At 38.8% G+C, this 15,830-nt stretch overlaps 1 protein-coding gene across 1 annotated transcript in view; it reads left to right on the plus strand.

The window, feature by feature from the left end:
- The first annotated feature begins 619 nt into the window (after positions 1-619).
- LOC122798747 (zinc finger protein OZF-like) overlaps positions 620-15,830 on the plus strand; it is a 70,629-nt gene continuing 55,418 nt past the window's right edge. The window contains exons 1-2 of the mRNA XM_044067849.1: positions 620-739; positions 8,390-8,516. Of these exons, the coding sequence (XP_043923784.1) occupies positions 728-739; positions 8,390-8,516 (139 nt within the window). The 5' untranslated portion in view covers positions 620-727. The remainder of the gene's footprint in view (positions 740-8,389; positions 8,517-15,830) is intronic.

Raw genomic sequence — 15,830 nt, forward strand, 5'->3', positions numbered from 1 at the left:
GATGTCAGGATGTATTTTTCACAGAAAGGATAGTACATCAGCAGAACAGCTTTCTTGAAAAAGTGACAGCAACAAACACAGAAGCAGAACTAAGGAATGCAATGGGCAAAGTCAAGACAATTCATATGCTTTCTAGAGTAAAATAAAACTAGGCTGGTGGTTAAGTAATATAGGCATCATATTTATAATGCAGGAGAATTAGCAAATAGATCACCAAAGCACTCATCTGTCAGTAGAAACTTTGTTTCTTTGACTAGCAATAGCTGAAGACCAAACTGCACATTTTTATATATTCTTGAACTACATTCTTAACTTTTGTACATTATCAAATTAAAATAAGATACATAGAAGCACTATACAAGAAAATGAAAATGTATGGAACTTAGTTTACTCTGCATGCAGCAGAAATTCACACAGTAAACTTGTTACTCCTAGCAACTAGCAATGTGAAGTCAAGCCACCCTATCTCATTAAATATTTATACAATCCCCTCCCTCCATGGTCTCATGGCTTTATCTCATGAATATTAATCATGCTGCCTGTATGGTGTGGGGATATAGTTCACAGGAGGACAGGAAGTGAGTAACTACAGAAAATTGAGTTAGAGAGGTTTGTTTCTTGGGCAAACATTACAGAAATGCTTAGATTTCTGTGTCCGTTTATCCTTTTTCTGGTTTGTATTTCTTCCAAGAAGTAGCTGCTTCAATTCTGAATAGTGTACTGCATCATGAAATTGGAGGTAAGAACTGAGCTAATAAGAAAACCTGCTTTTTCTGACAGTTGGACTTTTGTTTATGAATGATGTAGTTTGTGCTCTTGGAGCTTTTCTTCTGCAGGGACTTGCAGAGGGAACTTTTGTAAAATAAAGATCCATTTTTCTAAGCATCTGATACTGATTTGTAAAGGACAGCATGCTCTTGATTCTGACCTAATCAATTTCTGTTGGTGGGGATAAACTCCCCAAACTAGGCATCAACCCCTATATCGTTAAAGCTGGAGATAAAGGATGCAGAGTGCACTAAAAGCGTCACTGGAAATTGCTTTGCTGTGAATATTTGTTTGGTTTAAAGCAGCACTGCAAAGGATCACAAAAAGTAAACCAGAATAGAACTCTGTCCCTATTGTACCAGAAGAGTTATTATTTGCAGTCTTAACACCTCCAATTGTTTGTATATTTATTGATGAATATATTCTTTTGCTGTGCTAGAAAATCAGGAAAATAAATTACTTAATGGCATGGGCCATACTTTGTATTGTTGAGACTGTCCAAATTCAGCAACATGTTGTGACACTTAAATAGGGCTTGTTAGATTTTTGGTCAGCGGACACATTTACCCAGGAAACCTACTATTACCGATGTGTGCCTTAACACTAGGCATTTTAACACCTGAACTGTATTTTTTTTTTTATAAGTTTGCTCATATATGTTTACAAATTTCTAGTTCTGCCTTTTTTATAAATTTATAGCTTCCTCCTTTAAATAGACTACGATAGAGACTGTTTATCTGAAAGTAGATGGTATAAAGTGGTGATTATAATATAAGAAGGGAGAAATTATTTTTATGATAGATTTATAGATTCATATAGTAAATAATATATGAACATCTGGTGCAACTGTTAAAAGTCAAGCTTTTGATTGTTAAAATTAACAACACTGAGACTGAAGCTTCTGGATCAGATTACTTGGTTACCCCAAGATACTGTTAATGTGCTTAACATCTAGTGAGTCATGTACAGTGCTGACATGTAACATCTAGAGAGTCATGTACAGTGCTGACGTAACATCTAGTGACTCGTACAGTGCTGACGTAACATCTAGTGACTCATGTACAGTGCTGACATGTAACATATAGTGAGTCATGTACAGTGCTGACATGTAACATCTAATGAGTCATGGACAGTGCTGACGTAACATCTAGTGACTCATGTACAATGCTGACATGTAACATCTAGTGACTCATGTACAGTGCTGACATGTAACATCTAGTGAGTCATGGACAGTGCTGACATGTAACATCTAGTGACTCATGGACAGTGCTGACATGTAACATCTAGTGAGACATGGACAGTGCTGACATGTAACATCTAGTGAGTCATGGACAGTGCTGACATGTAACATCTAGTGAGTCATGGACAGTGCTGACATGTAACATCTACTGAGTCATGGACAGTGATGACATGTAACATCTAGTGAGTCATGTACAGTGCTGACGTAACATCTAGTGAGTCATGTACAGTGCTGACATGTAACATCTAGTGACTCATGTTCAGTGCTGACATGTTTTGTAAAAAAGTAATAAAAGAGGTAAAAAGAAAAGAAATAAAGAATAAAATAAAAAGAGAAATACAGCCAATCAGACTGAAACATGAAAAGCCTATAAAAGTAACAGTTTGACCAAGCAGGACTAATTTAACATAACATTTATTGAGTGCTTTTATCTAAATGAAAAGGCTGCATAGAAATGACAAAACATACATTAAGTGAAACATTTATAGACTACACACCAAGCCATGTGATGAAAAGCCACGAGAAAAGATTATTCCCTCTATTGTGTTTCTCTTTCAAACTACAATTGATGGACACATAATGAACCCTGGTGGTCTATCAGCAGCTAATTCCAGTTGCCAAAATATTTTGTATTTGAGAAAGTTATTTTACCAATCACCACCCTACATACCTCTCAACCTCTTAGAGCAAGAAATGTAGACAAATCCAAAAATAATGGGAAGGCAAACGTCCGAAAATAAGGACAGATTTTAAATGTTGCTCTTGTAGAAAGTTGCTAGAATACCAGGTTTTGTGTTATTGTGCATTTTCTGAAGGATATAAAGTATGAAACTTAAATGTCTGTCATTATTTAGTGACTTCAGTCCCCAGTGGTTTACCAGAAAACTGCAAATTTTATGAGTTACAGACCAAAAATATGAATAAAAAATGTGGGCATGCTGTGAAAATCTGAACATTTGAAAGGTATGCCCCCTATCCTGATCTCCAACACAAAAAGAGCAACTTATTGAAATTCAGACAATTTTTATTTTATTTTTATTTAACATTTGTTGACCGGGAAAGTCCAACTAGGTTCCACAGATCCTATTTTCAGCAGAGGCCCGGGGAGAAATGCTCCAGAAGCATGTTTTTTAGAATGTGGGAGGAAACCGGAGTACCCGGAGGAAACCCACGCGACAAACCAAACCATATTTATACAGAGCATTGTTGCTGTCATTTTTTCTCATAGCATACATGTATTAGTATATTCTGTCCATAAGCCTTTTCTCAGTCTTCCCCACATAGTAAATGAACATGAGGTAAATGTCACAGTTTACAACTAGGGATGTAAGCACACAGGAGAGCTGCAATGTGACATGTTTCTTTATACATATATCATTTATTGTTTTGGATTTTGCCATTGCATGGTGGGGATTGTGGTTGGAATGGTGAGTAGGAAGTATGGGAGAATGTCCAACGGTGCACTTGTAGACTGTCTGAAGACAGTGGATATGTGCGGAGTAACAACTGTATGTTTCCACCCTCTGGTTCTTGGCGGTTTGATGGAGATACTGGGACATCCAATAGCTGATGCTTTATCACATTCCCATCAATGCTTTAACCTTCACAAGACTTGAACTTGAATAGTGTTTCTGCATAGCAAGGGTTGGGGTGAATCCTGCAATTTTCAGGCAGAAAAGCTTCCATTAATTTTGGGGACATTTGAAGAATGGATTCTGATGGATAGAGCAGTGTACCATTCCTGTAGACTGTTACTCTAAGGGTGTCAGGAAGGAAGGACTAACAACACAGAGATTGTAGTGAGTTAGTCTGCTATATCACAAAGGATAGTTATGTATGGAAATAGGTGCCAGTCACAGCATGGGGCATGTCCTCTGCACATACTAACATGGAATCAGTATTGTGTATGGAGAAGGAGTGCCCAGGGAAAAGCTGTGCATACTGAGCATGGACTTGGTGACTGAACTCTGAGGCTTAAGCTAACACAGGAAGGGAGAAAATAGGGGGATGCTACAGCTCATGAAAACAGGATGGGAAATGTGCTTGTGCTTTTATGACAAGAAACAGGGAGATGCAGCTGCTGTATATTTCACTGATGAGGCCTGACCATCTTACTTAAAGCACTTTACACAGTTTTGGGGCACACATACAATGTTATGTTATTACTGTGGGGGAGATTATGCTGTTCCCACTGCTGTATAGGTCACTGATGAGGCCTGACTTTCTTAGAGTACTTAACACAATTCTGGGACACACATTGTGTTATATTGTTACTGGGGATTGTTAAGTCAGGCCTCAGCAGTGAACTGTACATCAGCAGCACAAAGTACCTTACACAGTTCAGTAATTCAGTCTAAAGTTGAGTGCACATATCAGGGTAAAGGGCAGTACAGATAAGGAGTTAATTTAAAAATGTGTGATGGTCATACCTACAGGCATGCACTGATAATTAAGGGGGAATATGAACAGGGAGATTTTTGAGTAAATATTGGTTATGGCATACAGACTAAAGGGGACTATGGGTATGTGATTATTTTTAGACACCTAAGATGGTCACATGGATAAATATGCCTTTCACCACAGCTATACAGATGCACACACACTTACATACAACAAGACACATTAATGAAGAGATAATTTGGTTAGGAAGGTTATTATAGGAACCTGGGGTAGTGATATACGCAAACTGGAAGAGAGTATGCATTGGGGGTTATTGTTAAATCAGTTCTTGGTCAGTGATGGGAGTATGTTTTGAGAGTTATTGTTCCATCAGTCCTGGGACAACAGCATGCACAGTATTTAGAGAGTTATAGTTCAAACATGCAGCAGTGATGCCCACAGAATGAAGGGGTGCTCTGGTGGGAGGGCTGTTGTAGAGTCCCGTAAGTAATGCATACAGACTAAATGGAAGTTGAATTATATAAAAACCTGGGGTACCACTATGCACAGATCAAAGGGTGTGTGTAAACTCCTGGGTACCACTATGCACTGACTAAAGGGACGTGTGTAAAGTCTTGCAGTATCACTATGGGCACACTGGAGAGGACCACCATTCAGACTTACCCTGGGTCTTCTGGCTGGTTAGTTGTTTTAGAATTGTTATCATATTCCATAAGAATTCTTTCAAGTACAGCTTTTTGGTTAGCATGAGCAGTTGTTTTTTTTTTTTTTTACTGCTACAGTATTGTTGTGAGTAATTGTGCAGTACTTTATTTTGTGCCCTTGTCTAGAACATTTAAAACAAACCATTTCACATGCTAACATTGACTACTTATTTGCAGGCAAAGAAACATACTTGGTGAAGGCTTATTATTAGCCCTCGGTACGTGCATGCTATTTCAGTTAACAACAGACATTCTTCTAAAACTTCCAGGCAGTAGACATATGGTCACTCTGAAAAAATTCCTTTCTGTTGATGACAGGGCTTGCCCTTTTGCAGTTACCTGCAGGCAGAATGTATAGACTTTTTCTTGCATTATTTAATTAAGGGTCTAGCTACAGTTTCAAATTGTGCATTATGTTGGTGGACAGCACTGGGCTGTAGCATATCATGTGCAACTGCATTGTTAATTTGTGCTTTTTGAACTGCAATTACAAGTCAGGCTGACACAGGATAATTTAAAAAAAATAGGTGTCCTTGAAAATGTACAAAAGCACAATATATTATTAAGAGTTTAAACAAAACAGGTAATTTCTCCATGGCAATAATAATAATAATAACAAAACATTGGTAATTTCTTAGTGTTGAAGGAAATTCAGCAGCTATAATTGTCAGGAAAAGTTCGCCAACAGAAAAAAGCAGGTACTGCCCAGGAAAAGTTCAGTAAATGGAAAAAAAACAGTTTCACTTTCTTCAAGTCAACCTTTCTCACTGCCACAATGATTATTTTCCCATAAAAAAATGCCTGTATGGGCACAAACGTGTTTAAATGTTCTTGAAAGCAAACATTTTTACTGCAGGAATGATTTGTTTGGCCAGTACAAATCTCTGTATGGACACACCGTTAACGGCTCCACTGTTTTATAATTTCAGTACTGAGCTTGTCACTCAGGTTGGAGCATGTTATCTGCAACTTTAAGGATAAAATTCCTTTCTATTATGGGGAAAACCAACCTGGACTCCTTTAAGAATAACAAACTTCAGACATTGCAGTGATAAAAAGCTATTCTTTTGCCAACTGTGGTTCATCAGACATCACAGTAATAAAAAGCTATTCATTTGCCAACTGCGGTTCATCAGTTCATGTGAAATTAGCTCAGTAATTGAGCCTGTAAGTAAGAGGCTTTAGCTTCAAGTTGCATCTGCACATACAGTTTTATTTTCTTTGTTTTGAAACCAATTAAAATTTGCTTCTTTCAGCCAATGCAAAATGTTGTTTGATAAACCAGACATAATCAAATGTTATACTTAACTCTTTAGCCAAATGATAACTGTCGTTAAATCAAACAGTAGTTTATACAGCAGTTAGTCTACTTGGGTATTGAGGTTATATTCTTCTCTCTTTCTCTGCACTGTAACAAATTCAAGCAACTTTTTAGTGTGTTTGCAGGGCTGACAGTGTGTAAGGTTGCCACCCCTACGTTTTTTTTTCCAGACTGTCCAGAAATCAAACTGATTCACCGGTAGTCCGGAAAACACTGTACAAACTCCGGTATTCTGTTTCAAAAAGGAAACAGACTATCGGAGTTTGTAAATCGGCTGATTTACTATGCTTTTTTACTGAAAAGCATAGTAAATCAGATGAAAGCAAGCAGCAGGAATGAAAAAGAGGGCGTTCCCTGTCAAGTGATGTCATCACGACATCACAAAATGGGTGGGATGTGGGCGGGAGAGGGGATGGGGTGGGCGGGGTTACTGGTGACATGAGGGGTGTGGCTTTACTCCAGTTTTCACCACGAAGGAAGGTGGCAACCATAGTGTGAACCCCTTTCCTTAGAACTCATACATGCATTACAGACCTCTCTTCCACTTTCAGACTCCAAGGCTTAGGTAATCTCTCTGTCTCTTCTTGGGTCTGCCTTTAGGGTTACCACCTGTCCCACTTTGCGAGGGACAGTCCCTCTTTGGGCAGTTGTGTCCTGCAAAAAAATTGTAAAAATTGCAAATGTCCTGAGATTTTAGGACAAAAGTTTTTTCTATATTTTATGTAATAGTTGCATAAAACAGTTATTTTGTATCTGAAACACCTAAATGTTATAAGAAACAGAATAAGCAACTAAAATGATTCAAGAATAAGCTTTTATTTAGGCAAAAAAGTGAAGTTTTGTCCTTTGTACTGGTTGTGGGTATGTTTCGCCATGCAAAATCTGACGTTTGCTCCAAAAATATCCCACTTTGGGCATTTGAAAAGGTGGCAACCCTATCTGCCTTAATCCAAATATAACTCTCCATCTTATCCTCTGTTTACCTGGATGATGGAAAATCTACTTCTTCAAGGAGTAGCCACCCTAATATAGCTCTAGAGGTAACTGTTACTTGTTAGATGGAATAGTTTAAATGTCTGTTCCTGACTCAGACTCTGTGACACACACTAGTCTCAGTCTGTCAGTCATCAGGAGTGCACTTCCCAGGCTCAGTCATTATTCACTAACATATTTGTGTGTGTGTGTGTGTGTGTGTGTGTGTGTGTGTGTGTGTGTGTGTGTGTGTGTGTGTGTCTGTGTCTGTGTCTGTGTCTGTGTCTGTGTCTGTGTGTGTGTGTGTGTGTGTGTGTGTGTGTGTGTGTGTGTGTGCATATATATCTATATAGCTGTATTTATATATATATATATATATAATATCATCATCATCATCATCACTTGTTTCATGTTTTACTGGCTCTCGTGTGCTTCTTTTCCCCATTTGAAGGTGTTTTCTATCATTTTCTGTTAAAGTTATGTTGAAGTTAACTACAGGCTTCTTCAAATGCAGGTTGTTGTTAATGATGGATAAAAATGTTGGGATTTTGAAGGCTGTGAGGAAGATGACATCTTATGACTAAATGTGTAGTCTATGTAGCCTGTACTAATTGCTTGTTATGCAGTACAATGGAATTGATGCATGGGTAAATAACAGTCTTATTGGTCACTGTCCCGTATCCATTTTATAAATGCACATTTGTTATAGAAACGTCAGCATGTCATGTATTGGTTTTTCTACCCGCATAGAAATTGTTATACTGGGAGTGAATGAGAATATCTGATTGTTCTTGTTGTAAACCCAATCCTGAATCTGCGTTTTCACAAAACCATCACTGAATAGAAAGAATGGAAATTATTTAATTTTAGTGACCAGGGCACCTTAATCTGTTCTGACACAGTTGTTAAAATGCTTGATGAAACAAAGTACTTTAATCAGTTTATACAGTGAACTGCAGAACAAATAAATTACTTGTGTTTCAGGTCCCAGAAAGTTTTGAAGATGTTGCTGTTGAATTTTCAAGGGAGGAGTGGGAGATGCTGAGTGAAAAGGAGAAGAAGTTACACCAGGAAGTGATGGTGCAGAACTTCGATCACATGATAGATGTCGGTAAGGAATTCTCAGAGTCATATCTTCATACAGATTCAGATATTATTCATATATCTCTGCAGTGCAGCATTCACGTTATTCATATTTATTTATGGTATAGTATTAAGTCATGAATGATAAACCAGTATATTTTCCAAAGGATTCATTTAGTAACATGATAATGCAGTGAACCATTACACAAGCAAGACACCATTCTTAGAGCTACACCCTTTCTTGATGAGGTACACATACATGTAAGAATGGTATCATGCATGACGAGGTACACATACATGTAAGAATGGTAACATGCATGACGAGGTACACATACATGTAAGAATGGTATCATGCATGACGAGGTACACATACATGTAAGAATGATATCATGCATGACGAGGTACACATACATGTAAGAATGGTATTATGCATGATGAGGTACACATACATGTAAGAATGGTATCATGCAAGATGAGGTACACACACATGTAAGAATGGTATCATGCATGATGAGGTGCACACACATGTAAGAATGGTATCATGCATGACGAGGTACACATACATGTAAGAATGGTATCATGCATGACGAGGTACACACACATGTAAGAATGGTATCATGCATGATGAGGTACACATACATGTAAGAATGCTATCGTGCATGACGAGGTACACATACATGTAAGAATGGTATCATGCATGACGAGGTACACATACATGTAAGAATGGTATCGTGCATGACGAGGTACACATACATGTAAGAATGCTATCGTGCATGACGAGGTACACATACATGTAAGAATGGTATCATGCATGACGAGGTACACATACATGTAAGAATGGTATCATGCAAGACGAGGTACACATACATGTAAGAATGGTATCATGCATGAAGAGGTACACATACATGTAAGAATGGTATCATGCAAGATGAGGTACACATACATGTAAGAATGGTATCATGCAAGACGAGGTACACATACATGTAAGAATGGTATCATGCATGACGAGGTACACATACATGTAAGAATGGTATCATGCAAGACGAGGTACACATACATGTAAGAATGGTATCATGCAAGACGAGGTACACATACATGTAAGAATGGTATCATGCATGACGAGGTACACATACATGTAAGAATGTTGTGAATATTGAAATCATAAAATCAGTACAAGGATTTGCTGAAATTTTGGTTTGTTTCTGAGCATTAAAGTTCTTTATGCTTCTTGAATCCTATATGTTTTTTTTCATACTGTTTGTGTTTTTATTATTTTTATTTATAATTGCTTAGAATTCCATTGCTGGAAATTACAGCTGGTAACCAAATATTCATTTTGACCGTAGTACAAAGCAGATGCCACACACTCTAACACAGTACTCAGTAACAATATTCATTACTTAAACCTCATTGTTTTAATGCTTTAATATGACTTCCACATTGTCATGGCACCTTGCACTGTTGACATGATTTTTCTGTATCTTTAAATTAAAAACAAGATTCCATTTTTTTTAATAAATAAATAACTCCTCCAGCTCAGAATTAAGTTAGGGTAAAATGTTTTGTTAATGCAATCAATAATCTAGGGAAATGATTACCAATAACTAATAGCTGCAACATAACCAGTGAACTAGAGACTGCATGTACTTGCAGTTGTTCATCCATCTGTGCTGTGATGTAATTGATGTAAGCTTTAAATATATTACTGACTAAGTGACTGGGAATTACATGTCATGTGGTGCACAGTTTTTCTAGAAGGCAGTCAGATTAAATACCTCATGAAGGTTTAAATCCAGTGAAAGTGTTTGCATTGCTAGTATATTATAACAAACATTTGCTTGTTATTGGGTTTTATTCCTGTGCTAGGTATCTGCATTACTTTTCCAATACCGACAGTACATTGCAGCATGGGGGGGTACTACACTCCTAGGTGTGCCATCCTTTGAATGACAAGTTAAACCGAGGGTCCATCTGCCTGAATTGGTGGTAGCACAGCTGGATGTTAAAGATACTACAGTACTTATCAAAAGGAGAAGGACAGGTTCACCAGTGCCTTAGCCAAAATTCCCTAGTCAGTATGAACTATCACATCATGTCTCCCTTTAAAATAGTCTGTTGGCTTAGTGGGATTAACCCAGTCGGCAAAATGTAAATAAATATATATGATGTCGTGACTGGAGAAATACATGCATATGTACAAATATTTCCTGCACGGGCATTAATGCCCTTCTAGCTTGCAAATGTACCAAAACACTTGTTCCCATAATAAGTGTCCAGGCTGTTATTAAAAATATCTAAACTAGTACTCACTTTAATGTAATTTGGTAATCTGGTACATGCATCAGCTATTCTGTCAGAAAACCAATTAGTGCACTTCTCATTCCTATAGAACCTTCTACATCGGTTATCTGATGATTCTTTAGTACTTTTTGATAACCCCAAACATTCCCAGAGGTAGTTGTCTCTAAATGCCCTATATACCTGAATAAGATCTCCTCTTAAATATCTGTAAGAGACACTGTACACGTTCAGATATTTTAGTCTTTCATAATAACTTAAATTTTCACAGCCATGGATACCCTTCATATATTTTCACTGTACTCTTTCCAGTTTATTCATGCTTGTTTTCTTATAGGGTTTCCATATTGTTATTCCATACTCAAGTTTGGGTCTAGTGTAACTAACAAACCATGACTTCATTATTTTTGATTTCCTAGACTTTATAAATCTTTTTATACAACCTATAGTTCTATAACTATCATTAACCAATTGGTTGACATGATTAGAAAAACTCATAGCTGAATCTACCCATATATCCAGGTCCTTAAATGAGTCTACAATTTCAATCATTGTGTGCTGTATTAAGTACTCACTTTTCAACTTATGTCTCCCAAATCTCATATGCTTGGTTTTTGATGTATTTATCAGCATATTATTCTCCTGTGCCCAAATTGTCAATTTAGTCAAGTTATTTTGCAGACATGCCTTATCTGTAACACATATAATCAGTTTACCCAATTTCAGGTCATCTGCGTATAGACTGTAGAACACCTCAGATGAAAAAGTTAGGACTGAAAGATACAGTCTAAACAAGTAAGGGCCTAGGACAGAGCCCTGTGGGACACCTTGACTGTAACCAAGGATTTCACCTGTCCAGCTGGTGTGTGATACTTCCCATGTCCTATTTGTAAGCCATGCAGCTATCCAGCTTATCAAGAGTACATCATTACCTATTGTAATTTATTGATCAGTGTTTTGTGTATGACCCTGTTAAATGCTGAAGTTAAATCTATATAAATAGGTTCATAGGTTCATAGGTTCATACTAGGCTATCTGCCCTAGGGCATTTATAAGCCTAGCCAGAGTGTGTGTGGCTTTCACCACCCCTTAGGATGAGAATACTACGCCCTTTTAGGGTTTAGTTTGCTGTGCCTCTGTCTAGTAGTGACACAGAGATGACCCCCGGGGTAAACCTACGATCTCCCATCCACTCGTCAAGATTTCTCTTGAATAGAGTTAGTGAGGGGCTCTGCCTAACATGGATTGGGATTCTGTTCCAGAGTGTAGGGAGCCTCTGCGTTATGAATCTGTCCCTCCAGCACGTCCTATTTATTTCTGTGTTGAGGTTTAAGTGTCTTGCTCTCATGGCTCTGATGGATTTGGATTTTCTGAGATGGAGCATGTCCATTAATTCTGGATTGGACATGGCCTTGTACGTCAGGCACAGGTCACCTCTGAGTAGGCGGTATGCGACTGAATAGAGCTGGGGTTTTTTCAGTCGGGCAGCATATGACATATGTTTAAGACCCTTTATCCTCTTGGTGAGGAACTTTTGGGGTCTTTCCAACTGCTGCAGGTGTCGGGTAAGATACATCCCAAATGGGGCATTGTACTCAATCATTGGCCTGATAAGAGAAGAGTACAGGGACACAATGACCTCTCTTGATCTAGATGTGAAACCCTTCATGATAAGGTGGGTAATATAGAAGGTCTTCCTAACCACTTTGGCAATGTGAGTGTCAAATGAGAGGTTACTGTCAACCTGGGTCCCTGATTACCTCTTCCGTACTTAATGGATTACCACCTATGTGGTAATTTGTGGGTACCGTGTTTTTCCCAAAGGGTATGACTATACATTTTTTGGCATTCAGCTTAAGGCCATGGCTCTGGCACCAATTATCCATTTCTATGAGGCCTCTCTGAAGGATGTTTGTGTCCGCTGGAGTATCAATTATGGCACCCAGTTTGCAGTCATCTGCGAACTTTGTCAGCCACAATCCTCCTATGTTTGCCTGTACCTCGGAAAAATAAATGCCGAACAAGAGGGGTCCCAGGACTGAGCCCTGTGGGACACCGCTTGTGACTGGCTTGGAGTCTGACATAACTCCAGCAACTCTGACCCTGTGGGTTCTGTCCTTGAGCCAGTTTGCAACCCATCTTGTGACATATGGGTTTATATTTAAGCTGGTGAGTTTGTCTATGATGCCTGAGTGGGGTATTGTGTCAAAGGCTTTTGCAAGGTCAAGGTAGGCTGTGTGAACTGCCTTACCCTCATCAATGGCCTTAGTGACTGTTTCAAAAAAGTCGACCAAGTTCAAAAGAAAGGATCTGCCCTTGACAAAGCCAAATTGGGTAGGATCCAATGTCTATAGGTCCCCAATGTCTTTGTTTATGAGTTCCATAATAATCCTCTCCATAGCTTTGCAGACCAGGCTCATCAAGCTTATGGGTCAGGTCCGTAGAAGCACCGCCTTTGTGAAGTGGGACCACTGTTGCCGTACGCCACTCTTTGGGTACGTATCCTGTAGTAAGGCTAAGATTAAACAGCAGCCTTATGTGTGGGTTTAGTTCCTCTTGGAGGTCATGTAGCACACAGCCCGGGACACCGTCCGGTCCCATTGATGCTGTGTTTTTAGCTTTAGAGAGGGCGGCTTTCACCTGGGCATCTGAGATGTTAGGGAGGCTACACTCTGCTGGGATAGTTATTTCTCCTTTTGGGGGGGAGGGGGAGGAGAAATTTGCACTGAACCTGTCTGCCAGAATGTTGGCAATGTCAGTGGGTTCAGTGTATTTTATGTCATTTTGGACTAACTCTGAGCATATCTGGGAGTTTCCACCCAGGTTTCTAACATAGCTAAAGAAGGCCTTGTGATTGTCTTTTGTGTCTTTGGTGATTTTTCTCTCAAAGTTGGCCTTGGATGATTTTATGAGTGATCGTAGTTTTTTGCTAGTACTGATCAGAGATGCCTTCCCTTTTAGGGATTTTGCTCTGTCATGTAGTAGCTTCCTCCTTCTGTTGTAAAGTTTGTTTATGGCTGGGGTCCACCAGACCGGGTGCCTGCCTTTGGGGGAATGGGTCTTGGTTTTATTTGGGATTGCATGATCCATGCATTCTTGAAGGTGCCCATAGAAGGCATTTATAAAGGATTCAGCAGTGTGGGTTGTGGTTTCCACTGGCCCAGGGACCTTGAAGGATACCACTTCAGTCCTAAGAAGTGTGAAGTTGGCTTTTAAGAAGTTCTTCACTGTGGTCTTTTGTGCAGGGGGTGGGGGCGGGATGTGGATTTCCAGTGAGATTAATTTATGGTCTGATCTTACCAATGAGGGATATACTTCCGGTGAGGAGCATTTTGTCCCCATGTTTGTGATGATCAGGTCTAGTATATTGTCTCCTCTTGTGGGAATGGTGACTAGTTGTTCCATCGCATTTGAGTTTATGAATTCTAGGAACCTTTGGGCTAGGGTGTTGGGGCTTGAGTAATGTTCCCAGTCTATGCTTGGGTAGTTGAAGTCTCCCAATATGATGGTATTTGGAGAGACATTCATACTCTCCAGTGTCTTCAGGAAGGCTGTGTGGGGTTCCTGAGTTTGAGAGGGTGGTCTGTAGCATGCTACAAACTGTAAGGCAGTTTTGCCTATGGTTAGTTGCACCTGGATGGTCTCCGATGCTTCGTGCGTTGCCACTAACCTGGAGGTGTGGGTATCTTTGATGAATATGGATACTCCCCCTCCTTTTGTGGTTTGGTCCAAGTTTTGCGGCCGGAAAGCATGATATGAGGTAAAACCTGATAGTGCTGGGGTGCTCTCAGGAGCCTTGAACCAGGTTTCAGTCACTGCACAGACATCGATGTTCTCCATACTGAGGAGGGCTTCGTGGGCGTGCATCTTGAGGTTTAGACTTCTGGCATTGAGCAGCATTACCCTTAGTTTTTTTTCCACTTGTGTTTTCTAGGGAGGTAGGTTTGTCATTTGAGCCTTGCCTAAAAAAGGCACTATGGGGGGGCAATCACGTCACAGCACAATTTTTCATTCATAGCTGTTATTATATTGTTATAGAACATCATGTTACAGGTGGTTAATAGATCTGGTTTCAACATATGCATGCTGATATATGGTTTCAAGTCTCAACCTATCCAGTTTTGACAGTAACTTATCCAATATTACCTTCTCCATTATTTTTCCACAACTTGAAAGTTGACTTAAGGATCTGTATGACTCTTGGTTTGTCCTACTCCCCTTTCCCTTAAAGACATATTTATATGACCTAGTGAAAAATAGATTTAATGGTACTGTAAGTTCTTGCTGAGGTATTCTCAGGTCATTACTACTAATTCCTTTTCCTTCCTGTGCTTTGTTTGGATCCAGTTTGCATAGTGTTTTTTCAATGTAATCTAATTTGATTCCAGTATCTGGAGTTATCTGGATGTTACTCGGACAACTTATCATCCCATTTGTGGAGCCAAACTGTTTTGCATAAGATTTTGTAAATATATCTATAATCTGTTATGTCTGAGAATAAATTTTAGAATCTGTGCACAATTTTATCAATTTGTGTGTCTTTTCTCCTTCCACATCTTATGCATCTATAAAAAGGTTTCCTATTATGCTCGAGATCTTTATTAAAAATGTCTTCAAATTGTTCTTGATTTTGTCTCACACTATTCTTAATCTGTTTGTCCAGCTTGTTTATTTCTGTTTTCAAAGTTGTAGTTCGATCTGTCTTCCATTTCTTATACCTTTTGTCTCTCACCTTAATCAGATATCTTGTTCTTACGGAAATATATCCCCCTGATGTTGTAGGCCTACATCCTGATTTTAATCTTTTTTTTTTTTTATTTATTGCACTCAAACAATTTCTCTTTCAAAACTTTCTACATTCCATCTGCAGTTTTTCCACTGAATACCTTACTCCAGTTAATTTTACATAGTGACTGTTTTGCTTCCATACAATCTATAATTAAACTTCTGTGCATTGGCTTAGATTTCAGTTTAGCAGAATTATCTAGCAACAAATTAACCTTTATAACACAATGATCACTGCACATCAGTGGTAAAACTTGAC

Source organism: Protopterus annectens, chromosome 3.part1 (assembly GCF_019279795.1).
Source record: "Protopterus annectens isolate FY-2018-M chromosome 3.part1, PAN1.0, whole genome shotgun sequence".
Classification (NCBI taxonomy): domain Eukaryota; kingdom Metazoa; phylum Chordata; order Ceratodontiformes; family Protopteridae; genus Protopterus; species Protopterus annectens.